Genomic DNA, 17,148 nt, shown 5'->3' on the forward strand with positions numbered 1-17,148 from the left:
ATGCCTTGGACATTTATTGGTCATTTTTCTTCTCTCCTGAATCTATAGTAATCAGGTTTCTTCTCCATCACTCCAACAAAGCTGCTGTTGTTAACGTCCTCAATGAATTCTCTTTACTAAATCTAATGAACAAATCTCAGTCCTTATTTTCTTAGGTGCATCAACTGCATTTGACGATATTAATCATTCCCTTCTTCTTGAAATGTTTTCTTTAGTTGGCCTCCGAGAAAACAATAGAATGACTCCACATCAGTCTCGTTCGCTGGTTCATCTTCAGCTTCCAAATCTCTAAACATGGAGAAACTTCAGTATTTAGTCTTCATACCTCTACTACAACTCAACATGTGGCACTTGGATTCTTCTGGTTGCTCTGGCTCAAAATTCTAAAGACATATTTGACTCCTCTCTTTCTTTTACCTCCCACCCCCATTCAATTCATCAGAAAATTCTCTCAGCAATACATACTAAACTTACTCACTTTCACCACTTCCACTGCTTTATACTTAGTCTGAGCAGCTGTCATGTCTGGCCTTGACTACTACAATGTCCTAGTCAAACTCCTTCCTTCTACCCTTGCTTACCAGTAGAAATCCTTTTACAAAAGTCAAATGATTTCACAAAATACATCTAATTCAAAATAATATCTAAAGTTTTTACGTAGATTCTAAAGGCTTGCATACTGTGGCCCCGGCTACTTCTTTGATCTTCTCTTCTGCCAGTCTCCTGTTTACTAACTCTGCTTATTATCCTCTTTGTCAGAAAACTCTTCTACAGGATAACCCATATACATCACTTCATCAGATCTCAAATGTCACCTTATCAGAAAGACCCTTTCAAATCATCCTAACTAAGTCTCCTCTCCCTCATTCTTTGTGTCCCCTTGTCTTTTTTTTTTCTTAACCCCTGTTTTCTGTGTATCATCTGTCTACCCCCACTGGAATGTGTGTTCTCTGGCAGCAGGGACTGCTATACCCCAACACTTTGAGCAGTGCTTTAGCACATAGTAGGCACCTAATAAATATTTGTCAATTGGCCATTGGAATTCCTCTTACTCTTTTAGTAATTATGGAAAGAAAATGATTTTTTTTTTCAATTTCCAGTAAAAGTTTTAATTTTATAACTGCTCTTCTCTCCTCTTGAAATATTGTTTGACAATATACTTTAGTAAAGAAATTATGTTTTGTGGGTTGTATAAATTAATGTGTTATTTATAGTTTTTCTGCTTCTTATCACTAATCCCAGTATGTTTTTTTCAATGTTTGGATGTGATTCCTTAAAAGGCAACTGAATTCCAATATCTTAACCTAGTATTTCTTTTATTATAAATAAAAGCACAAAGTCTTTTACTAAATCAGTCATTTAGAATTTTAAAGCCTACCAATATAACAGTATTTATTTTAATGTCTTATATAATTTTCTAGGAAGTTTACCTGTTTTCTATTAGCATATGGAGGAAGAAAGTCTGGATTTTTAAATTAAAACTTGAAAGTAAAATCTAATCACATGTTTATAAGATTAAAGTAATCAAAATTGCTGGAAATTTTTGACTACCATCTCCTGGTGTTTTTTGTTCTATATGTTTGGTTTCTTTATGTATCATATATATGGTATTTAAATGAAAGGAACTACATAAGACTTCAGATCTGATTTTAGCAGTTCTTAGAAGCAACCAAGATATGCATTGCTGTTTTAAAGAGTAAGGAAATGTTCATACCTGTTTTGTGGGTATGCAGATCTGTGGGTATTACTCATAAATGCACTTTTGCTACCATGTCTGTATCCTGAACATCGGATGATAGATTTTGGGGCTATTCATGAGAAGATATTTAAATTATATTGTATATTTCACTGGGTATCTAGAAAAGTTAAATTTTAAGCATTATCCTCAAGAGTTCTCATAAGCAATTAGCTGTTTCATTATATAATTCAACATTGCATCTCTTTTAACTGTGGCAAGCACCACTTATGACTCTGCATTCTTAGAATATTTCAAAGTTTACATTAAATATAAATTTCAGTAGCCCTGCCCCCACCTTATCTGTGATTGCACTTTCTGTGGTTCCAGTCAACCACAATCCAAAAAATATTAAATGGAAAATTCCAGAAATAAACAGTTCATAAGTTTTAAACTCCACACTATTCTGAGTAGCATGAGAAATCATATGTATTCTGCCCTATCTAGCCTGGGAGATGTGAATCATCCCTTTGTCTAGCATATGCATGCTATATACAGTGGCAGAGGTCCCCAAACTTTTTAGCACCAGGGACCAGTGCTCCTATGAGAATCTAATGCCTGATGATCTGAAGTGGAGCTGAGACGGTGATACTAGTGCTGGGGAGCGGCTGCAAATACAGACGAAGCTTTGCTCGATCACCTACCACTCACGCCTGTGCGGCCAGCTTCCTAACTGGCTCACGGACAGGTATCGATCTGCAGCCTGGGGACTGGGGATCCCTGGTATACACCACCCACTTATTAGTCGTCATTCACTTCATAGCTATCTCACTTACCAAATCAACTGTTGTAGTTATCTCGGTGCTGTGTTCAAGTAACCTTTATTTTATTTAATAATGACCCCAAAGCATAAGAGCAGTGATGCTAGCAATTCGAATATGCCAAAGAGAAGCCATGCACTGCTTCTTTTAAGTGAAAAGGTGAAAGTTCTCAACTTAATAAGGAAAGAAAAAAAAATGATATGCCGAGGTTGCTAAGATCTATGGTAAGAACAAAACTTCTATCTGTGAAATAAGATATTTCGAGAGAGACAGAGGCCACATTCACATAACTTTTATTACAGTATATTGTTATAATTATTCTATTTTATTATAGTCGTTGTAAATTTTTTACTGTGCCGAATTTATAAATTAAACTTTATCATATATGATGCATAGGAAAAAACATAATATTTATAGGGTTCAGTACTATCTAAGTTTTACCTTCCACTGGGGGCCTTGGGACTCATCCTCCATGGCCAATGGAGGACTGATGCAATATTCAAGAAGAAATATAATGATAGCTAATGTGTTTGAGCTTCTACACACAGCTTTTATAACTCACTTTCAGGAAAAAAAAATGTTTTGAGTGCCTTTTATTTCTTTTTATTGCTGACTCAGTGACTTGAGCCTAACCAGCATGTGACTGAGCTTTTACGCTAAGTAATTTCTGGAGGTCCCGGGGGAATACAGTTATCTTGAGGTGAAATTGTTGTTGTCTAAAGAATCTGGTCTGTGTCTTTGTTGACTCACTGCATTTATTGGAACTGAATTTGAAGGATAAGTAAGCATTTTTAAACAAAGAAGTAGGATAAGAAGTAGGATAAAGCAATGTTTCCTAAAGCAAGTTCCTAAAATATTTCCTAAAGAGAATTAGAGGGTAACAGCATTCAGCTGTCCAGCAGTTTTAGGAAACAATGTGTTTCTACACTGTGACTCCTTAGAGCCTTTACTATGCTAATGGCCTTTGTGATGCTCGAAAAATATTGGATAATATATGAATTTCCTAAGACTACCTATGTGATGGTGGGACCCACTTTTTTTCCTCCCAATATCTCTATAATATTTTGAGTGTTGCACAAACAGTTTAGAATTTATAAGATAGTGGTATTTAGGACAAAGCAAATAATATGTTTGAACATCAGAAATGGAATAGAGCATGGTGTGTTTAGAGAATAACTGGTGGTTTTATCTGGTCTGAGAATGGTGAGAATATGGGAATAAAAGGGTTGCAGGAAGTGAGGTGGGCCAGAAAATGAAGTCTCAGTTTTTAAAGTCTATCCTATCAGCAGTGGAGAGCCATTAAAGACTTTTAAAAAGAGAAGTAATATGAACACATTTGCATTTTTAAAAAATGGGCATGAAAGGGTGAGAATATAAGGCAGATTGTTTAATTCAAAGACTATTGCAGTAATAAAAGTGAAGAATAAATAATAAGTGTGAACTGAGAATATGGCTTTGGGCAGAGAATAATAAATAGATGATTGTACCATTAACAAATAGAGAAGATACCAAACCATAAACATGTTTCCTAATGGAAGATAAATGAGTTCAGTTTTGAGACATGTGGGTTTGAGGTCCCCAAATGGCATAGACAGATATTAAGGATGCAATTGGAAAAACCTGATCTACCTGTGAGATAGAGCTCCAGAGAGCAGTGTTAGTTCAACTATAGATTTGGATATCATTCGTGTAGATACGGTATTTCCAACTATAAGAAGGAAAAGTTTGGGGAAAGGGGACCAGGTTGGTGGGTTGGTTGGTTGGTTGATTGATTTTGCATGTGCACATTTGTGCATACCACATGCTAGTTCATAATTAGCTATTGACCATTACTTTTGCACTTAAAAATCTAAGCAGTGAAGACATAGGAATATAGTATTTACCACTAAGATAAGTCGTAACTTCTTTTTTTTAACTAAACCAAAGCCATTATTATACTTATGCTTCAACTCCTGCACTCCCACCACATGACATTTCCCTGGAAAATTGAATTCAGCATGCTGATTTTGAGATCAGAATTAAGTATATTATCAAAATATAAATGACTAATGTTCAATAATGATGAAATTTCTCTGGAGTTAGAAATACAGATGAAATATTCATCTGTACCACACAGAGGAGACAGCATAATGCATACTAAAATAGAAAAAAGTTCTATTTATTTTTTTCTAAAAAAGAGAGTAAACTTTACTAACATTTAACAGACAAAGCAATATATATTTGGGCCTTGTTCAAAAATATTTTACCGATGACAATTGGTAGATAGGAGCACAGGCTCTGGAGTAAGACTGGCAAGAATCAAACCCTGGCTCCACCAGGGAGTGAGTGTGACCAAGGCCATTCATCCGACAATGCAGTAACGGTTCCAACCTTGTGACAAAGGATTGAAATACTAAATAAAGCACGCCTAACACATGGTCATGAGGATAAATATATAGAGTTATAATTATCTTCCTCAAAAGTCTCTAGCTCCTTTCCACCCGAAGCCTGCATCAGCTGCTCCTTTCGTATGAAGTCCCTTTTCTCTCGTTTCCCGTGGCTGGCTTCTTGTCATTCAGATCTCAGTTTTTGTTACCTGCTCAGTGAGGCTTTTCCTGACTACCTAATCTAAAATATTCTCCATATCATTTGTTACCTGATTTAATTTTTGTTGTCAAACTCCCTTCACTGGAAAATAAGAATGTCCTTTGTTCTCCATTGTGCCCTAGCACTTTGATCAGGGCCAGACATATAAGTGCTTTAAAATATTTACGACATTACTCTGCTGCAAAGGATATAATGAAAGAATAAGAGGAAGGGAGGGGGATTCAAAGTTGCAGATTAGAAAAAAATGTCAGTTCCTACCTTCCCCTGCCCTACCCAGGTCCTGAATCAATATATCAATAGACTCAGACCTCTTAACTGGTACAGTTTCAATGTAGCCATGCTCTTCTAGAACTGTTATCTCTTGTGACTTAGCATAAGCCCTGGCCACTCACATATCTCTGATGGTACAACCTTCCTTTTTCTAGCACTTTGTACTTCTTCCTTTCCCTCAACCCTACTGGCTACATTATGCTAAAGTCTACTGTTTCTGGACCTGTATGGATATCAATACTCTTTCGAATACTAATTTGGATCACTGTCTCTATCCCTATACATGCCTATAGCCGGTTTAGTTCCCACAGTTTTTTTCTTTCTACTATCTTAAGCTGCTGAGATCCCAACATTCTTTACAGTTAGGCCCACAAGGTTTAAGGCCATTAAAAAGGGAAAAGGAACAGAAGGACTGGAATTTAAGACTGCCTTTGAGGTTTATACAATGCCTATGTAACTTGTAATGAATACCACTGCCTTGGAGCATTAACTCTTAGATATAACAACCATTCTCTATTTGGATCATTCTCATAGTATCCAGCACCATTTAATGCCCTAATAATACTATTTTATGATGGTAATCCTTACAAACCCAATGTTAGTATGTTGTTCTGATGATCCATTGCTGCATAAATAACCACCGCAAAGCTTAGCACCTTTAAATAACAGTTTTTGATTTTATTCACAAATCTGTAGCTTAGGTAGGGCTTGGTGTGAAAGCTTGTCTGTTCCCACTGCATCAGTTGGGGAAGTTGGCTTCCTAAAGCATGATGCTATTTTCCAAGAGCAAGTGTCTCAAAAGGTAGGCAGTGGAAGCTGCCGGAAATGGGCAGTGTTGCTCTGTATGACACTGGTCAAGCAGCCATAGAGTTCAGATTCAAGGGAACAGACATAGATGCTACCTCTTGGTGAGACTACCATGTATTAATAGCATTAATGTTATCAAAGAATTTAGGGCCATGTCACCTTAGATATTATTCACCATTTTCATTTATTTAAACGGAATGAAATATGTTAAAAAATTGAACAAAAAGCGAGGTGGGTCAGATCACAGTAGAAATTAGAATACTATGCATAAAAGAAGCTGTTTGGTTTTTTTTTTTAAATCACTTGCCTCTTAGAAGTTAACACTCACCATTTCAGTCTACTAGGTATATTATTTAACCTAAATACTGTGAAACACACAAATTGAAGATTATTTGAATGATCTTAAAAAGTTAGTGAAACTACTAAAACACCTTACTATAGTTAATTCAAGCCTATGAAAAGGAGGAAGAAATAAATATCTAAAATATTTTCTAGAGTTAACATTTTTGTTCTAGATCATTTCAATTTGGTCTTGTGGACAATTTGGAAGATATTGTGAACTATTTTTTTAAACTAAATTCCAGAGAAAAGTAATGTTTACTTTGTGTGGTGTAAATAGTATGCAAATGAAATGAAAATATATGTATTCAGTTAACTCTGGGATCTGATATTCTGAGGTCAAACTGTTTCATACAATTTAGAGAAAAAAATAACAAGAATAAGAAGTTTTTAAAATTTCCGCTATTCACTGTATCCAAACTCTTCTATAAACAAAGCAGATGTTTTGATTTGGCAAATAGTGTGGCTATACTTTTCTCAGATTTCGTCCTCTATCTTGCCTAAATATTTTTTAGTTATCAGCTTTTTAAAAGATGCTCTGAATTAGATGTGAGAGGATAAAGGTACATAATATTTCCAATCAGCATCTGCAGTACTGTACCATGAAAGATCTTCCCAATCTATTGTCATTTTTTTCCTCCTAGACAATCTGATTTTGTAGCAAATTGATTACTCGACCTCCCCATGTCACTTTTCTATAAAATCAAAAATGTTGCTTATAGTCCCAAGGTGGAGAAATTGTCTCTTTTTGGAAAGGGTGACACTCAAAGGTCAATCCATTAAACAGAATAATCTATGAGACCTCCAAATAATGCCTTCGTGACATATTCCAAAATGTTGAAGTTCAAAACTTAAATTGATCCTTTTTACAGGTAAGCTTGCTCTTAGAAATTTTATTTAGAGGAAAAACTGAAATAAAAATGCATTTTATGACTGATTCTGAAGAATTACTTTTTTTCCCCCAAGATGTAGTTATTAGGACAATCCCCACTTCCTTGCTATAAAGCATCTTACTACCTTGAATTCTCACAAATAAAAAAGGCATTAGCACTAAAATTCTGAAATCGCAATTAATTACTCATCTGTTTAAGAAATAACAGATTGGGGTGGCTCCACAGTGTAGTGGTTAGCATGCCTGCCTTATACGCAGAAGATCCTGGGTTCACACCCCAGGTGGAGCCACGGACCATACCTTGGGTGGGCCAGGCCCTGGGTGCAAGCCCCGAGAGCGTGTGGGAGGAGATGCCCCGCCTTCAGAGATCCAGTTCTTAAGGGGAAACGGCAATATCCATGGGTCAGGGGTGGAAGTGTCTGGGGGAGGGGAGAAATTTAAGCGGAAAGGAGGGCGGGGAATAGCAGATCATATAGGAAAGAAGACTGAACCTAAAGTTAGAAATCCTTGATTAGAGTCCAGCTTCGCCACTTACCAGCTGTGTGTGTCTTTGAGCAAGTGCTAAGTTTGAGCAACCTCTGTAGTGTTCAGTGTCCTCATTTGTAAAATAAGGAAGGTGTCATCCACTCTCACAATCTGACAGAGTTCTGAGATTAGATGATATGTCAAATATGCAACTGCTGAATAAATTACAAAGCATGATATAAACAGAAAGTATTATCAATCATTTTAGAAGCTTTGATATAAAGCTTCTAAAAGATATATGGATTTTTGTAAGTTATGGTTGTTAAATTTTTGTTATAAATACAGTCTGGTTAATAAGATATGTTTTCTAAGCTCAAATGTAATATTTTATACCAATTAAACAAGATATATACTTTCATTAAGGACAGAAACCAAGTGTTAGATGTCTTTGTGTCTCTAACACTGTCTACAACAGTTCTGTGTAGCTCAAGTTGGTTGGTTGATTTCTTGGTTGAATAATTGATTGAGAAAGATATTTGCGAAGTCATTATTCCTCAGTTTACAGGGGAATAAATCCGCCTTGTTTAACATTTTGAATTTCTAGTTAACAATTACTAAGTGCTCCAATAGTATATATAACAAAACTGTCTAGGCGAAAATACCATCACACTGTTTGGTACACCATTGTGGATTTCATAGACTGCACTGTAGGATGTGTGAATGGGCTGGCGGTGGGGGAAATATGGAAAGGGCATCAGATTATTAAAATTCACTGTTGCAAGAATATTGTCACTATGAGGTCAGCATGGTTAAGAGGATTAGTGATGCTAGCCTGCAACTGGCTTTACAAAAAGTAAATCAAAAGAACTATTGTAAATGTTTAGTATTTCCAGCAACTCATCTCCAAAGTTTAAAACTTTGCCTTAACCAAAAGTATAAACTTTATGTTGCCACTTAGTTTCATCTTCTCAGGAATTTCTTGAGGAATTTTGTTCCTGCCTTTCTAGCTTTTGATATAGATTTTAAATGGCTGCTTTCTTATTTCCTCACGAAAATTTCCAGAAACTTTTCCATTCCCTCCTAAAACACTTTTTCATAGTTGACTTCTTTTACTATTTCAACAAATACAGGCATAGCATTGATGTCTAACTTGTTTCATACTTGGTATCTGCAAAAATTAGCATACTGCCTTGGAATGCAGTTTTAAGTCATAACTGCAGAGAAATTTCATTCATTAAACTTTTATTGAACACCTGTTATGTGCCTATCAGTTTCCTAATATTCTTTCCATTTAATTGGACCCAAGTTTATGTGGTTCCAGGAAAAATAATCTCTATTTCAGGGAGACAGAAGCAATTTTAGCTAATTTTTTTTGGTATATTATAATTGATTGTGCCTAGGTATCATTTTATAGTTTCCAATTTTTTATTGAGATATAATTAGCATACATTAGTTTAAGGTATACCTGATTCGATATTTGTATATATTATAAAATGATCACCACAATAAGTCTTGTTAACATCTGTCACCGTACATAGTTACAGAATTTTTTAAATTGTTATGAGAACTTTTAAGATCTACTTATATACAATACAGTATTATTACATCCCCATAATTTACTTATTTTATAACTGGAAGTTTATACCTTTTGACCTTTTGACTCCCTTCATTCATTTTGCCTACCCCTCATCTCTGGCAACCACCAATCTGTTCACTTAGATTCCACATATAAGTGAGATCATGTGGTATTTGCCTTTCTCTGTCTGATGTTCAAAAAAGCTGAAACATAAGGGATATTTACATATATATATACTCACACATATATAAACATGTATACATACATATATATGTACATATACATATATATATGAGGATGGCAAACTAACAGGTCCCAGAGTATAAGAGGTTTGGTTGTGTGTGTGTGTGTGTGTGTGTGAGTACATGTGTGTGGTTTGGTTTTTTCCCCCCCAAGAAGTCATAAGTTTTTTCTTAAGGCGGAAGGGAGCCTTTAGTAAAGAGGTCTAATGTGAGCGTGTCCAAGAACCAAACCCTTTCCTTTTCCCAATATGTTATAACATTCCTGGTACTTTGGTACTTCAGACTAAGAAACAAAAATTTAAAAGCTGCCTGATCTTAAGCATAGTTTACTAGACTGAGCAGGTGTTCTGGCTTGCACATGTGTTCATTTTCCATCCACGGTTTTATTTGTCTGTTTTGTTTTGCCTTTTTTGATGTTTTGTACTGATCAAAAATGCTGGTGTTCCAATATAGCTCTTCCTTAGCTTAAAAATTGTCTCCTTTATTCTTGTACTTTCTTTTTGGTCAATGCAAACACCATTGAGGCTGTCTAAACCATCGGGTTCCTCTTAACTTGAATTAGACAAGAAGTCTTCAATGTGGGAGAATTATATCACAGAACAAAAGTGGTTACTTGTATTAAAACATTTAATTCTTGGGTTTTATTTCCATGATGACACCTAAAGAATCATTATTTTTAGTCAACCTAAAAGTAAGTTATAATTTTATGCTTGTAAATGATATCTAAGGCACAAAATATTGGACATAAATCAAAAGTAGAATTTGATTTTTAAATTAATATTGTATCTCAAAATACCAGTTTCTTACCTTGTTCAATGTACTTGAAATCTTGTTCATGTTTCTAGGAGCTTCATAATATTTATAAAACTGGAATGGGGAGGAAGAATGTGTTATTAGAGGCAGTTTTTCCATAAAGCATCTGGGCATCATTTTTAGCTCAATCTGTGAATAGTATGTACAGCTTAATAGTCTCTATTTAAACACAACCCTAAACAGTACTCTCTGCCTTCAACCTTCATTTCAGTATGAATTCTTTCTATGCAAATATGTAGTCTTAGCAAGAAAAACATCTTCATTGGCATTTACTCTTGAAACAGACCTAAGAAAGTCTAAAGATAATCCTATATGTATAAGAGAAATATGGTAGAGATCTTGCTATTAGAATTTCCATTAAATGCATTTTCTTTTCTTATCTCTTTAATTCCTTTTGGCTTTATTTTATGAAAAATCTTTGGCTAAGAATTGTTAGGAAATCTACAAACAGAACAAAGACTAAAATGCTTGTGTTCATTCCTTGCCTCTTGGTGGCTCCATTTAATAGCAGCATTTGTGACTCTAGCTCTCCCAAGGGGCTCATAGTATTTTGCTTTTTTGCCCTTGACCCCCCTACCTTTTCTTCCTCCCCTTCCTAGTTCTTATTCTTCATTCTCCAAATCAAAACTTCATTGCCATAAAAAATAAGGTCGATTTATGAATGGATGCATAAAGGGATGAATAGATGGATACAAGTGTGATAAACCAAGTATAGTAAGTTGTTAATGGTAGAATCTAGGTGGAGTGTATAAAGGCATTCATTTAAGAATCTTTCAATATTTCTATGTATTTGAAAATTATTATAATAAAATCTCTTATGAGTGGTTATCCACGAAGGGTAGGATGACAGAGGTTTTTTACTTAATTCTTTAAATTTTTTACAATTATATTATTAGAAAGAAGTGAAAATAATTTATTCTAGAGCTGCATAAAATTGTCTTCACAATGGAGTCAGCAGACTATTGATTTAAATACTCTTCATGTTTGAAATTCACATTAGATCATGCTAAATAATTAAGAATATGCACAACAGTTCAGCTGTATGATGATAACCACATCATCACAATAGGAAATTAGTTAAATAAATATGGTATACATCAATATGGAAAGATTTATTATATTTTATATGCTGTCTAGAAAATTATGGATTTATGAATAAGGCTAGAAGAATATATATACAAAGATATTACCTCTGAATTATGAGATTATGAATCTTTTTTCTCATATAGATCTGTTTTTATCCACATTTTTCATTTTTTCCTAAAATAAAAGCTTCCCAATGTTTTTATTTTAGTAACATAAGAAAAAAAGAAAACAAAAAAGAGAAGAAAAGAAAAAAAAAAAGCCATGCTGTTTTCCTGTGAAAATGAATAGAGAACTCTTGATATCTATAAAAAATGCTGGTTCAAACCAAAAAGATTATTTGGGTGTTTTATCTGTATCATGGAAATCTGTTTTTTTACATTTTCTTAATCTTACATTATAAAAAGTGCAGTTGAAATATGTAAAAACAAATAATTTCATTCATTCTTCACATGATATGTTCATGAACTTGACTAGTGGCTTTTGAAAGGAAAGTTCATACGTTTTCATGCTTCTAGGTCCAAGGCATTTCATACTTGGAAATACCCTATCTTTAATCTCTAATTGCATTAAATTTCTGTGTCTGACTCATGAGGAAAGGAAGCTTCAAAGCAGAAATGGGAAAATTCAATTTCTCTCTAAATATAATAGCCACTGATATATTTCAGACAATGTGACATCTGTGTTCCAAGTGCCCTAAGCAGGAGAATTAAGAGCTCAAAAGTCATGCCAGTTAAATAATAAAAATGTTTTTATTTATTATAGATCTCTTTCCTCAAAGAGATTTAATTAATCTGCTGAAATTAGGTAATTTTTATAATAGGTGTCTGAGAGGAATAGAAGGAAGAGACTATTATTGTTTTTATTCATCTGATAAACAATTATTGAACAATTACTTTGTTTATGACTCTGAACTTAATGTTTCACTTACTGTCCTATCTCTTTAGAAGACTTGGTTCATAGATTTTCTGTCAATGACTGTTGAAAGAAAAGTTGGATAAGGTTAAAAGTAGAAATGAGCAATAACAGAGTTTATCTCTGGGTTCTAGTTTTCTAGTCTTCTCATGGTGAATTATATGGAATTTCTAATTAATGCTGGTAGTCTATTCTAGGAGTGCCTTCTCAGTCCCACACAATACACGTTTCATTTTCTTCATCTCTTATCATTCTCAGGTAAAATGCCGTATGATCGAGCTTTGAGGAAGCAGCAACAGTTAAACAACCTTGTGTATGTGGTGACAAATCAGGCCAAACCTGGTGACAGAATTGTGGATTTCTGCAGTGGTGGGGTATTACATCTCTCCTTGTATTCTATTTAGCCTTTCCCAGACTATGTGACTTTACTATATTACATTCAAGGTCATGCTTTTATTTGGCAAGATTGTTATCTCAGAATGAGCAAAAGCCTTAGGGACCAATGTTAAAGTTTCTTTTTCTTCTCCTTTTAGGGCCATGTTGGGATTGTGCTTGCTCACATGCTGCCTGCATGCCAGGTAAAGTCTGAATAATAGGTAAAAGAAAGCATCAGAAAATTGCATAATTCAGTTATCTGGGTCTGGCTTTTCCCTGCTCTTTAAGTTTGTAATCATTCACTCAGGTCAAATATGTGGCACAGGCCCTCCCTCCCCTCCCTTCCTCTCCTCCCTCCCCTCCTCCCTCCCTCCTCCCTCCCTTCCTCCCTTCCTTCCTTCCTTCCTTCCTTCCTTCCTTCCTTCCTATCCAAACTAAGATTCAGCATCTTAAGGGAAAAGATGTGTTATAGGATCACAATAGTTTTCAATTTTTGTACAAGGGTTATATTTCAAAATAATTTTAAAAATAAAGGATCTCATTGTGAAATAAAATAATGATAAAACTAGTTTACTAGTCAACATAATTTTATACTGGAAATACTAACTTTTGAAACTTGTTGAGCATATTATTTTGGTATCTTGATTTTTATCCATTGTAAAAATGGATAAAAATTGTAACAACAAATAAAAAATATTTTAAAGGAAAAGAATTTAAAGGAAAAATGGATAAAAATTGTAACAAAAAATAAAAAAAATTTTAAAGGAAAAGAATAAACCCCAATCTACCATACTGATCCATCAAACAATTTTCTCTCCATGTTCTTATTAAGTTACCGTCCATGAGGATGCTTGTTGTTGCAAATTCTAAAAATGCAAATGCAATTTTCATCACCTGTTTTTACTCAATTTTGTATTATAAATGTTTTTCCCTATTGCAAATAGTTTTTAAATATTTTCATTAAAATATCACTAAAATGTGACTACATAATATGTTTTTAAGGAAATGTACCATAATTTATGCAGTTGTCACTATTTAATAGAAGTTTGTACTATTTTTAGTCTTCTGCTATATTAAATAATTTCCTCACAGTGACCATTTTTTAACATGAAATTCTAGAATTTGATGTCACTTTTTCAAAAAATACAGTTGAATTGGGTCAGATTTTTTGCATGTGAGCTCTCTGGATAGTGTAAAATAATTACAGTGATTACTCCGCTCCCAGAAGAAAAAATGTGGAAGAACTCTTGGACTAGTGAGAATGACATGTAACAAAATGATGGCCATTAGTAGGACCATATTTTTCTTTTTTTCTTTTGCTTAGAAAATAAAGAGCAAAATAAATCAGGACTCTTGGGAGAAACAGGCAGGTATCTGTCTTATTTTTAAGGAAAGCAATGATTTCATGGTTGGAGTAAGAGGAGGAAAACTCATAGAGGAGAATCCTGGAGAAACAGGGTCAGATATATGGTGCCTTTTTTTTCCCATCCTTTCCAGTTTTACTGGAAACAGAGATGTTAAAGCTGGAAAAGGGAAGTCTTGGCTAGAATAAAAGCTGGAAAGCCTTGGACGCCAAGTGTACTCTGACAGGTTTTTTTATACAGAGAGATCCAGGATTTTTTCATAAAGACCTAATTCTGCTTCCTTCTCTCCATCCAAACCAATGATCCTCTGCTACCTTCCTTGGTCCGGATTACTGTGAGAGACTTCTAACTGGTTGCACTGCCTTCCTCCTCGCCGCCACCAAACTGCACTATACGTTGCAGCAACTGAAACTGCTTTTCTCACCCATGATCTGGCTCTTGTTACCTCTCCCAGCCTTATTTCCACCCTCCACACAGTGTCCACCCCCATCCCCTCCATCACCATCACACACTGTGACCTGGCTATGCCAATTTTCTCAGTTCTTCACACCATTTTCCTCACCTCAGGCCTTCATACATGCTTTTCTTTCTGCCTGAAACATTCCTTCATCCCCCCAGCTAATTTCTATTCATTGATCAGGCCTCAGTTAATATGCTCCTTTTCCATATTAAATGACTGAAACCTTCCTTGGTCATCAAGTTTGAGTGCTCTGATAACACATTATATGTCTTTCATTAAGCACTTATCACTGTATTATAATTGCTTGTTTCGCTTATATCACTACAACTGTAAGCTTCAAGGGTTTAAGGACCTTGTTTATTTATTTATTTTTCTAATGCCTACAGCACCTGGTATTCCAAGGTGGTCTCCCATCCAAGTACTAACCAGGCCCAACCCTGCTTAGCTTCTGAGATCGGATGAGATCAGGCACATTCAGGGTAGCATGGCCGTAGGCTAAGGACCTTGTTCATTTTTGTATCATTATCTGGCATACTTCCTGGCACAGGGTAGGGATCAATATAATATGTTCTACATTATTAAAGCTATGTAAGAGCAATAATACTTTGTCCTAAGGTCTGAATTGTTACTGAGTATATTTTGTTTCCTGGGTGAAATCTAGGTTACATTAATAGAAAACAAGGAATTATCATTAATTCGTGCTAAGAAGAGAAGTGATGAACTAGGCCTAAGCAACATTTGGTTCATTCAAGCAAATATGGAATATTTTACAGGGATGTTTAATATTGGGGTAAGTAATCAAGTAATTTTAATTTCCTTAATTAAACAAATAAGAAAAAATACATGCCTTAGAATAAATAAAGGTGATTCTTTTATATTCTTTGTTAAAGAAATTTGTAACTTTCATTTTCTATTATTGATACAGTATAACATACTAATGAATATTGCGTCATTCTTAGCACTTTGTCATGACATGATAGAAATAAAATTTGTTCCTCAACCAAACGAGAACTTTATTCTTTTCACTGCAGAATCCCCAGTGCCTTAAAGACATAGCAAGTGCTTGAAAAGTATTTATTAATTAAGTGAATGAATTCTAATGAAGATGGCTTCCCTTAATTTATACTACATTTTTAGGAGATAATGAAAGAAAAGAAAAACAAAGAAGATAATTGAAAAAACATAGCTTGTTAGTAACCTAAATACTAGAGTTGCCTTTAGATAATATTTACTTTAGCTATGATTTGATATCTACGTGTATTTTTACCTTCTAAGAGACAAAAAGTATATTAGGCATCTTTCTAAAACCTTAAGATCAAATTGTATTATTTGATATTACTAAAAAGACCTAAGATATGTGGTTCTGTCAGCTCATTTAAACCCAAAAATGTAAGCTATAGTGGCATTTGAGTTTCATTAAGATGTTAGTGTTGCTCCTGCCCCTTGTATTTTTAAATATTTTTTCTGATATTTATAGGACTATATGTTCAGTAGAGAAAAATACATAATAATATGAAGAAGAATCACCAGTATTTCTATTACTGAGAGTTAGTCAAAAACTTTTGCTCTTTAGATACTTATACACACATACAAATGCATCTTTACACATATGGTAACATCATTGAGTTTGTACTACATAGATCATGTTTAACTGAACATTGTCACAAATCTTTTTTCTACTAATTAATCATGTTTCTTTTTTTTCTTGTTATAACGTAAATAATACTATAGCAGGTATCTTATGCATCGTTTAAGACATTTAAGACTTTTGATTCATTGGGAAAATCACTTTCCAGGAAGGTTGTGCTAATTTGCATTTCCAACTGTGTATGTTGGCATAATATACACAATGGACTTGTCTAGATGGAACTCTTGTCCAATTTCAGAAGCTCATATCTTTTTTAGTACCTCCGATTTTTTCCAATGAAGTTCATCTCTTAAATAACAACTACTGAAAATTTGTGAGGTTTGTTGTTATTTTTATAGCCTAAAAAGTATGCATTTTATTTCCTTTGTAGACATGATATAGATGGTTCTCTCAAGCCAAGCCTATACAAAGAGAGATAAACTTTAAGAAAACTGTTAATAAGGAAATTCATGAAAATGTAGACATCTGATCCAGTAAATCGAATTAAATATATATTTATGTGCAGCTTAAATTTTACGTAAACGTTAGGTAAATGTGAAAGCTTCTCCCATGAAACAAGCCATTAACACAGTGCGCATTAATGGCTTGTTTCATGGGAGAAGCTAGGCAGAATGTTTAAAGTAGCAAGATATTGCCACCCATTTACGCACCTCTCAAATCACAAAATTCCCAGCCTATCAGCCATACATCTCTCTACCCTTCTGTGGCTTCTAGGTGCTAAATCATTGTGGCATATTCTTATAACTTCCAAGGTCATAATTCACTAAAACTAAGTAAAAACATATATGTCTTTCTAGAAGTGATATTTTCTCCACAT

At 34.4% G+C, this 17,148-nt stretch overlaps 1 protein-coding gene and 1 non-coding gene across 6 annotated transcripts in view; one reads left to right on the forward strand and one right to left on the reverse strand.

Moving 5' to 3' along the window:
• The window catches only part of GSTCD (glutathione S-transferase C-terminal domain containing), a 116,729-nt gene that overhangs the window by 76,339 nt on the left and 23,242 nt on the right, over positions 1–17,148 (forward strand). For all 5 annotated transcript variants that reach the window (XM_039848809.1, XM_039848806.1, XM_039848807.1 and 2 more), the window contains 3 exons: positions 12,743–12,858; positions 13,018–13,062; positions 15,345–15,473. In XM_039848809.1, the coding sequence (XP_039704743.1) occupies positions 12,743–12,858; positions 13,018–13,062; positions 15,345–15,473 (290 nt within the window). The remainder of the gene's footprint in view (positions 1–12,742; positions 12,859–13,017; positions 13,063–15,344; positions 15,474–17,148) is intronic.
• On the reverse strand, positions 15,061–15,179 carry LOC120591258 (5S ribosomal RNA). Its single transcript, XR_005649871.1, has one exon. It is a non-coding gene; the product is annotated as a 5S ribosomal RNA (ribosomal RNA).

Source organism: Pteropus medius, unplaced genomic scaffold, assembly GCF_902729225.1.
Source record: "Pteropus medius unplaced genomic scaffold, Ma_sr-lr_union100, whole genome shotgun sequence".
Taxonomy (NCBI): Eukaryota; Metazoa; Chordata; class Mammalia; order Chiroptera; family Pteropodidae; genus Pteropus; species Pteropus medius.